Source organism: Apis dorsata, unplaced genomic scaffold, assembly GCF_000469605.1.
Source record: "Apis dorsata unplaced genomic scaffold, Apis dorsata 1.3 scaffold_515, whole genome shotgun sequence".
Classification (NCBI taxonomy): domain Eukaryota; kingdom Metazoa; phylum Arthropoda; class Insecta; order Hymenoptera; family Apidae; genus Apis; species Apis dorsata.
This window is the reverse complement of record NW_006263741.1, coordinates 55,886-65,462: the sequence shown is the minus strand read 5'-3', so window position 1 is coordinate 65,462 and position 9,577 is coordinate 55,886. Positions and strand designations below refer to the sequence as shown.

The 9,577-nt window shown below is 34.4% G+C and overlaps 1 protein-coding gene, 1 long non-coding RNA gene and 2 other non-coding genes across 9 annotated transcripts in view; 2 read left to right on the top strand and 2 right to left on the bottom strand.

The window, feature by feature from the left end:
- LOC116186200 overlaps window positions 1–545 on the bottom strand; it is a 2,725-nt gene extending 2,180 nt beyond the window's left edge. The window contains exon 1 of the long non-coding RNA XR_004151146.1: window positions 31–545. This is a non-coding gene — a long non-coding RNA (uncharacterized LOC116186200). The remainder of the gene's footprint in view (window positions 1–30) is intronic.
- Window positions 1–9,577, top strand: part of LOC102680351 (ras guanine nucleotide exchange factor P) — a 22,295-nt gene that overhangs the window by 5,881 nt on the left and 6,837 nt on the right. For 3 of the 6 annotated variants that reach the window (XM_031512743.1, XM_031512738.1, XM_031512744.1), the window contains exon 1: window positions 5,119–5,398. The exons of 1 other annotated variant lie outside the window; for it this stretch is intronic. In XM_031512743.1, the coding sequence (XP_031368603.1) occupies window positions 5,387–5,398 (12 nt within the window). In that variant the 5' untranslated portion in view covers window positions 5,119–5,386. Of the gene's footprint in view, window positions 1–2,733; window positions 3,061–5,110; window positions 5,399–9,577 lie in introns of those variants that run through there. 2 more of the 6 variants (XM_031512742.1, XM_031512740.1) reach the window with 2 other exon arrangements.
- Window positions 1,588–1,660, top strand: Trnak-cuu. The gene has a single exon. It is a non-coding gene; the product is annotated as a tRNA-Lys (tRNA).
- Window positions 2,009–2,082, bottom strand: Trnan-guu. Its single transcript has one exon. It is a non-coding gene; the product is annotated as a tRNA-Asn (tRNA).

Here is a 9,577-nt window from a genome sequence, read left to right as displayed (position 1 = left end):
GGGGAATCGAACCCCGGTCTCCCGCGTGACAGGCGGGGATACTAACCACTATACTATCGAGGAGGGGACGATTTTGTTTTCTTTATTTACGGTTCACACTATTTTTAATTATTTTTTATACTTTATTTTTATATTTTTTTATCATATTCTATATTTATATTATGGAATGATCTTTTTAAAACAAAAACTTTTTATTATTACTTTGAGAATTAATTTTTTATTAGTTTAATATTTGTCAATGGAAATGTTAATAGGTTATCTTCATTTTCTTATTTATGATTCAACATTGTCCTCGTATTAGATCAATATTTTTGATTGCACATGATTAATTTTGATTTATTTTTGTTTTATTATTTAATTCATCATTTTTATACTATTATAATTATTTTTTAATAATTATAATCTTTAATCGTTGATTTTAGTTCATTTCGATAGCTTAAATATCATTGAACGCTTAAAAACTTTTAGAGTGATTCTTGATTTGAATAAGAGCAAAGACAGTCCTTTCTTTACGATGGCTCAAAAATTGTATATTAAACATAAATTATTAAAAAAGATATTTTTTGTTTTATATTTTTTGTTATATTTTTGATTGAAATTATTAAATTTATATAATTATTAGTTAAAATATATGATAATATTTTTTTATAATTGATTTATGTTTTATTACATTAAGTTTAATCTTGTCGAATTTTTAAAAAAAAAAATTATTCTTATTTCTTCGAAAATATATATGTGATTTGACAATTATTAAATTTTATTTAGAAAAAAAATATTTATTTATAATTCATAATCATTTTAATTCTATTATATTATTTGCGATAATTATTTTAATTGTAACAACTATTGATAAAGAAAAAATTATATAATGTAATTAGAATATTTTATGCAAAAAATTATAGCAAAAAATTGTATGTCATTAAAGTTTTCAAATCAATTTCATCCTTCGATGAAATTGTTTGGTTAAGCAAAATTTATGATTTAAACCGTTATGTTTGAAAAGACGTTTACCAAAATTCATGAATATTTTATTTGTAGACATATGTCTAAGAATGACACGCAAATTGTAGTTTCAGCTTTCGAAAAGATATCGAAGGGATTATGTTATGGAAGTTCTTAAATATTTTTATATATAGGTAACAGTCTTCAAGAAACAGCTAAGTGAAGTAAAGCTAGTTTTAACTTTCGAACCTCAAGTAGACGTTAGAAAGCCTCATAAAACAAGGAAATTCTTCTAAAAGTTTCATACATTTACATTGTATGTGATCTCGATAAATAAATTGAGAAATAACAAAAACCTTTTAAGATATGAAATCTATTGATAAGTATAATAAATCGAACTGATAAGTATAACATTTTAAGTATTTTTGAATAAATTTTAAGTTTAATAATTTTCAATAAACAAAAATCCAATATTAACAATTTACAAATATTTACAAATGTTTATAAATATATCTATATTGTTTAAATTTTCTATAATACGAGAAAATCAAATGATACAATATAGAGATAACTTAAATAAAAATATATTTCATTTGTTTTATTAACATATAATGTCATTGTTGTAATACGCCAAAGATTACAACAGCCCGGCTAGCTCAGTCGGTAGAGCATGAGACTCTTAATCTCAGGGTCGTGGGTTCGAGCCCCACGTTGGGCGAATATTTTTTTTTCACTATTTCTAAGAAATCAATTAATATTTCTTGTTTCATATTGCCTAATATGACATTTGTTTCTTTCTTTTTTTTTTTTTTTTTTAGTTTCAAATCAATTAAAAAAATTGAAGATAAAAAAGAAGAAAAAGAAGATTAAGAGTAAGAATATGATAGGGATAGTTTTTATTTTGGTAGGTTTGAATAATAATATAATTCTCGATAAATTAAAAATAAAATAATTATGCATTAATCATAAATATACGAAAATTATATATGAAAAAATAATAGGTGTGTCAGTAATCAATTATTACGAAGATCTTTATTGAAGGACGACTATCATGACAAAAGAAATCCGCCCCCGGGTGGGCTCGAACCACCAACCTTTCGGTTAACAGCCGAACGCGCTAGCCGATTGCGCCACGGAGGCTTCTTGACTTGTTCTTTTTAATACGTAATGCAATCTTGCTCGTTAAATACAATGAATTGCTCGAGAGGAAGAAGCGATAACAATAAGTGGAATTCCAACAGGTTTCTCGTTGAATAACAATAGATTATTGCATGACATATATTATAAGAAACTGAAACAAATGTCGAATTGTAAATAATAAATAAGATAGACAATATTTTTGAAGACACGTTTCGTCATTTAGTCTACTTCGATATTCGAAAGTAAAAGTAGAATGTATAATATTCGTTCGTTATATGTTTGAGTTCTCGCGAATATATGTTCACTAGTTATCTCCTACTACGAATTCCCCTTGAATCCAGTGAATAATTTCACATCGAAATAATACATTTAATAAATTTCTATGAACGTTTAGAATCTCAATTTTTCTTTTAGCTATTATTTTTTACATTCATCAAATATATTGTTTTCAAATATAAAATAAAATTTCCTTAGTTCCTAGCAGATACATTCCGTAAGTACATAAATGCTGCGTGTTTTTGTTAGTCACGTGTACAGCTAAAAATCGCATGTGTATATGCATAAAGTCTATCCTGGATTTCACGGTAAATTACATCAATGCGATGCTCGTTTAAACGAATTTGAGTGGTTAGACGAATTGCGTGAGTTAAAAAGGGTGTGCACGTGGTATTTAGTCGAGAGCACACATAAGGAAAAATGACACGCGTGACTGCTCAGTGGAAGAGAAAAAGACAATCGTTAGTTCCATAGCGGGAACGTTGAAACGAGTTCGAGTTTGAGGGTCTTGCCAGAATATGGTAAAGGGTGTTTGCGAAAGATAGGTTAGGAACGTAGGGAGTCGATTCTTGCAAAGGACTCGTTATCCTCTTCTGTTGGTTTCGATGACGGACTAACTCTACAAGGATCAAGCAAAAGAAAGGGAAAACGAAACACACTCTCACGAATGGCTGTTATGTGGATCGTTAACGAGCCACCAAGGTAAGCATCGTTTACGCTCGATAGATGCGTACTCGTCACCCATCTATTCCTATTCCACCCTTCTTCGCTCTGTTCTGCATGAGCCCCAACCTAACCGGTCTTCGAGCAAAAAAAGAAAGAAAATACAAGAGAAAAAAGGATAGCATAGAAAAGAGTAAATCAACCGTTAAATGTACCAAATTTTTTCAATAAATAACAATTATGTGAATGAGTAGGTATTATATTTTGCGAATTTCTTCAATCAAAATATAATGAATGTTTTTATCAGTTTTTTTTTTCTTTCTATTGATTACGAATCTATTTCTTTGTTTCTTGTTAATTGTCGATGAAATGCACGAATGAACAAGAATATAATTTATTTTTGGTCATGAATCTTGAGTGGGTGTCGGACAACACTTATCAACAGTTACCTATGTATGAACTTCACGCTTCATATATTTCCGGTCCTTGTTTTTCTCCTCGGTTTTATATTTCTCCTTCTTTTTTTTATATTTTTTTTTATATTTTTTTTTCTTCTTAAATTTTCTATCTTCGTCTTGATCAAAATTTCGAAGGAAAGGAAATTTCGAAAATTTTACAAAATCGAAATTTTTCTTATTTTTTATTTTATTTTTTGATTGAAATCTAAATTTAAAAGTGTGCATTCGAATTGTATCTTTCTGTTGACATATCTACCTAATTATCACTTCGGTAAATTCGCGTTGTGCTTTCAATTTTCTTCTCTCGCGAATAAATAGATGCTCGAAAGAAAAAAAAAAAAATTAAAAAGAAAGAAGATAATAAAAAATTGACGAGAATCGACATTCCAGCATTCAGTTCCGAATGGAGATATGTAAATGCGAGAAAGCTCGCAGCAGGTATTCGGCCAAGCAATCGATAATCTTTTTTTTTTTTTTGGGGTCTCTTTTTTTTCGGGGGGAAAAAAAATTAAAAAGAAAGAAGATAATAAAAAATTGACGAGAATCGACATTCCCGCATTCAGTTCCGAATGGCGATATGTAAATGCGAGAACGCTCGCAGCAGGTATTCGGCCAAGCAATCGATAATCCTTTTTTTTTTTTGTTCACCGTGCAACCCCGAAAGGCATTCATTTGGAAGTATAAAAGCGAAAGGTTTCAATACTTTCAGATAGTTCGTTCGTCGTTTCATCGAAAGCCAAAAGCCGTGAACAAAGAAAAGGCAAAGTCGAAAAGGGCTAAACGATTACATCGTATCTCGAACTTGGCCGCGATTCAATGACTCGAAATCAAATGATTTATTTTCGCGAAAATTTTATATCTTATATCTCTGAGAAAATGATGAGAAAAAAATATATATCGGTTATGTATCTCGTAAATGTGATCGAATCGTCTTACATATCGTTAGGAGCTTACGAAAATATACGATAAAATGGAAATTCGTGTCTTTTCCCTATTCGTTGAGGTAATGCTCGGCTCGAAGGGAATGGGAATTCTCCAAAGTCCCCTCGATTGGATCTGGCTACCCTACGTTGTGAAGGGTGTCCCGTTTAACCATTTCTGCAGGGATGTATCGAAACTTCAAGGTCGTAGCTTCCATTCATTGTTTATCATTCCATTCATTGTTGTTTATATTTATCGCACATAATGATATTTCATTCACTTAATATTATCAATATTACGATAATCATCGATTTATGAAAATTACGCGCCCTAACCTTTTCTCGTTAAATAATAATGATTATCGAATTCGATTCACTTGAAATTGAATCGAATTAATCGATTTGGTGTACAGTCGTTCCCATGCTCTCAACGATTGGAATGGTAGGAATCGGTCGCTTTTTATCGTTCAAGCTCTGGAATACGTATATAGCATGAAATCAGGTACGACCCGAAGCACGGTAGTCTCTCGACTCTCATTGTCAGTATGATCTCGTTCGTGTCGATGTTCCTAGAGTGAGATGCTGGGATGACTCGTATTGATGGAAAAGAGCGCAGAGCAGAGCGAGCAGCGAGCGGTAGCAGGTAGAAGGGAATAGAGGGAGAGCACCCTATTCGAATACGGCCCTGCAATGTGCTCGCCCAATAAGGGTGCGTGGTCGGCGGCGCTCAGTCTCGTCGGAACAGTCAGAGAGGAAGGAGATTTTACTCTGAGAAGTGATATCCAAGTGTCGCGTGCCGGCCGCACTGCGGCCGTGCCTTTCTGTCTTCTCGAACGGTCCACACACGCTCTCGAATCGGACAGACGCATTATTAATTTACCATTGTGCAATTGTCACTATTCTTACAGAGGGATCGTTCTTTGAGATTCTCAGGTTTCGTTTTCAACACGGGAGGAGGTTGTAACTAATGGAGGATGACGACGTTAAATGGAAAGCAAGGTAAAAAAAATATAATTATTTCGATTTCGATGTTTCGTTCCGATTTTCTTTCATTTCTCGTCATGTTTAATTGCATGTCAATTAACGAATAATCACTTCCCAGCATTTTTATTGTTTTATCTAAACACAATTCCTTCTTCTACTGTTTTTGATTGCTACACGGAATTTTTTTACATCTATTTAAACGAAGTTCTATTTACAAAGAATCATATCCCGATTGTTATCAGTAACCATTGAGCGATCGTATTCTGACTACTATAGTAACGATGATAGAAATGACAAGCATTGTTATTTCGTATATAATTTCGGGCTCGTTATAAGATATTATTGATGCACGAAACATTATTATTCTATCTTTTTGTTTTCTTTTTTTTTTTTCGAAAGAAAGTTCACGTGAATAACATGTTTTAAATTGATAAAAGAAATATAAATAATCCTATTTCAATCTTCTGTGATCTTATTTGCGCTCTTTTCTAAATTTGCTTATTTCAATCATCGTAATATCATACCTTATCGTTACATAACCTATACGCCTTGAAACGTGGACTAAGGGGAAAATTCAAAACGATATATTAAAAATAAAAATATTGAAACGTATATTTCGAACATTATTAAACAAAAAGGGAAGATATGATTCATCAAATAGTGCACGTTTTTCGATAAAATTTTGAACAAAGAAACAAAAATAGATCTCGTCGCATTCCATAGAACGATGGGTCTCAGCCTCTTCGAAAATGATCGCGTTTTTTGCGCGATAAAACTATGAAACTGCTTCCGTTCCCTTCTTTCCCATTTCTATTCGTCAAATACCAGTTCTGTTAATGATGTTTTGCAAGACATCGATGCGTTGTTCAAGCTCTTATGGATAAGAGTTGAATTTCCGCGAAATATTTTCTTCGATAAAGAGAAAGGGGAGTAGAAAAGAAAAAAAAAACCGTGAATGTTATCGAGAGTAAGATGATTCGGGAGACGACTAACATTACACATCGTGAGGATGGTGGGTAAAGTTTCTTCTCCGAGAATAGTGTGGTTAAGATACTTATTCGATCAACGCAACATTGCATCGTGCGATAAAGCACGACTCTTATAGGTTAGTGAAACGTCAAATGTGCAATATCGTTTATTCGCGGGAATATTGTGCGCAATATTTTGTGAAAAGGAAAAGAATTGAAAAATATTATAGAAGACGATCACTGTTAACAAATCTGTATAGGGTGGGATCGCCAATCGAAACAGTGAAACGAAGATAGAAAACGATTACGAACGAGATAAGTTTTTCTGTCGGTAAGTGGAGGGGAAGCGGTCGGTAATTGACTTGCAGTGCACTTTATTCTGAGAATTCTTATATCCAAGTCACGAAAGACGGCGAAGGAAAAGGGAAAATATGGAAAGCGATTTAGTTTTGTTTCCATTCAACTGAGAGGTACATTGTCTCGTCGCGCGACCAATAGACACGGACGAATGGATAGGTGGATTATTTTTGGTCACGAGGATGCGCGTCGAGGGTAGTTGGCTTGAATTAGTCTTTCCGAGAGAGGGTGCGCCGACAACTGGAGCAAAGGGGGACGCTTTTTGCTATTTCCCTTCCCATTCCTATCCTGATTAATGTTCCGTTCAAATTCATTAGCGAATTGTGCGAAAGTTATTTATAGCAGGACGTGCATTTCATCTTCAGATCGATTTTTGCGTTTGTCGTTCCATCTTCAAATCTCGTAACCAAAAATCGCGAAGAAAACGTGCAAGGTCGAAAAGAGTTGGAATAAAGGGGCATCTTGCCGGTTCTCTTGGAGTGTATGCGTTGGCAACCTGCCAGCCACCACCCGTCTTGCATACTTTGAATACGCGTACTTTATCTCTTCTATCGCGTCTATCGCGAAAATCGTTTGATGAAAAAAACCGCTCGAAACGAGTTGAGCCTGTATAAATATTGCCTGGGACCGGTCCCGTTATCGTTTCTTCGACAGTTAACCAAACCTGCGACAAGCTAGTTTTTCCAGTTACCAGGATAACTATGTTCATTTCGTCGAAATTCGATGACCTACTCGATCGTTTAAAGTAGTCGGTCAATAGAATATCTGTAACTCAGAATTTTCGTTTTGTTTAATAATTCCCAATTGCAAACATCATAATTTTATGATTCGATTTACAGCATTTAATCGATCACAGACATTATATGCTTAAAATAAAAATTGTTATATATATATATATATATATATATACTCATATAATATTACTATTTCAAATATTTAAGGATTTTTCGACATGCATAAATAAGATATCATAATAATTGGAATGTAAATCAATAAATTCCAATGAAAATCGATGAAAGAAATTATCAAGACACTTGACATACGTTGCAACACAAAAGATTTGAAATCATTTAGTTATTTCTTTTAGTTATTTCATTTACCATATCATTTATTATACACTAAAAGATTAAAAACTCAGAATTAGTTTAATAACCTTAATAATACCAATATAATAAGATCATATTCACCGATGAATAATAAAGAAAATAGGTACTTTTCTTGTCCCTTGTGTTCAAGTTCCAATTTTTTAATTTTTACACCCACTCAGATACACCCACGTAATTTATTGTTAAATGAACGAGATATTTATCCTTAGTATACTTAGACCTCCTGATTCATGAGTGAATGGAGATAAAAACAGGAAAAAAAGAGAGACTAGGATCGATCAGGGAGGCCAAGGGACGAATCGATCGATCGAGAATCGAACCGTGAAATCGCGTGGACCGATTTCTTTGCTTCTCGTTCGAGTTCACGCTCGAAAGGAATATCTTTCGAGAAACACGAGGGTAGTAAGGTGTCGCGAGTCATTGATCGGACGAGAACGGATAACCGGAAAATGTATATCGATCGATCAAATGATTGGTCGAGATCGATCCAATTATCGCGTAGATCCCTGGGGTTGGCTGGGGCAAGAGCTCGAAGAGTTGCCATAGTAACCAACGTTACCCCGCCATGACACGCCGCGGCGCAACGAGCCACCCACTCACTAGTGCTCGATCGAACCCTTTCCGAACTTATGTTTCGCTAGCCACTAGCCACTCTCTTTCCTGTGTTCAACAGTTTATGACTCTTCCATGACTTCTTAACCTAGACCATTGTGTCAAATTTCACTTCTCTCCGATTATGGTTGCAATGACCTTCTCATTGTTTGTTTCGACGAATCTATCGTAAACACGATAACTTATGCGCGTCGTTCGCACTTGTAAAGAATAACTCGATCGATTATCTTTATCTTAACGTGGCGAAATTGCGTCTGCGCGCAATGTTTACCGCGCACCATCTTAATGAAATTAATTGCATCCTCGTTCACCATTGGTCGATCGCTCTTTGACTTCGACATACGATCAAAGTTCGGTTAAGGATCGAACAGAGAGCGTTCTTTTATCGCAATTCGAGAAACCGCGCGGAAACGATAATCGTATCGATTCAATCAGTTTCGTTGTTCTCGGAATATCGACATACCATTCGCCGTATTTTTCCCTTTTTTTTTTTTTTGCGTTTAAAATTAGCATTTAAATTCTGAAATATCAAAAGTTTGTTCTTTATCTTTTAGATTTTCAATTCGTCGTTTGAACGAAATCAAAAATATAATTATAATGTAAATATACATATGTAAAATATGTAGTTGGGCAACATCACTGTTCTACGTCTAGACGATAAAACCACGATGCTATAGCACTATCCATTGTCTTCGATGATTGTTTTCTCGTTACTTGTATAGCGTTTCTCCTTCGGCCGGGGTCAGACAATAGAACGTCGGCTCGAACAACGAGCCTCGCTTTCCCCAAGTCGTCGATTCTTTCGACGAACTCTCCGGCTTCAGGAACTCTTAATCGTCCGATTCGCGATCGACTGGTGGCCTCGAATGTTTGCCACATTTTCTTTAAAAATCTCGCGGACGACAAACAAAAGCTTCTCGCGCTATTCTTTTCTTCTTTGATACCTCTTATCTGAAAGTCTGTTTTCTTTTATTTTCTTTCCAAAGACTGACAGCATGGCTTGTCGCGGCGCGCCGCTGTGGTGTCGAAAAGAAGTGGGAGCTTTCGCTCCTTTCACGACCCGGATTCCTTCTTTCCGCTGTAACCGTTTTTACCCTCTTCCGGACATGAAAAACGACCTATCCTTCTTTCTCCTTTTCCCTTTCGTATAT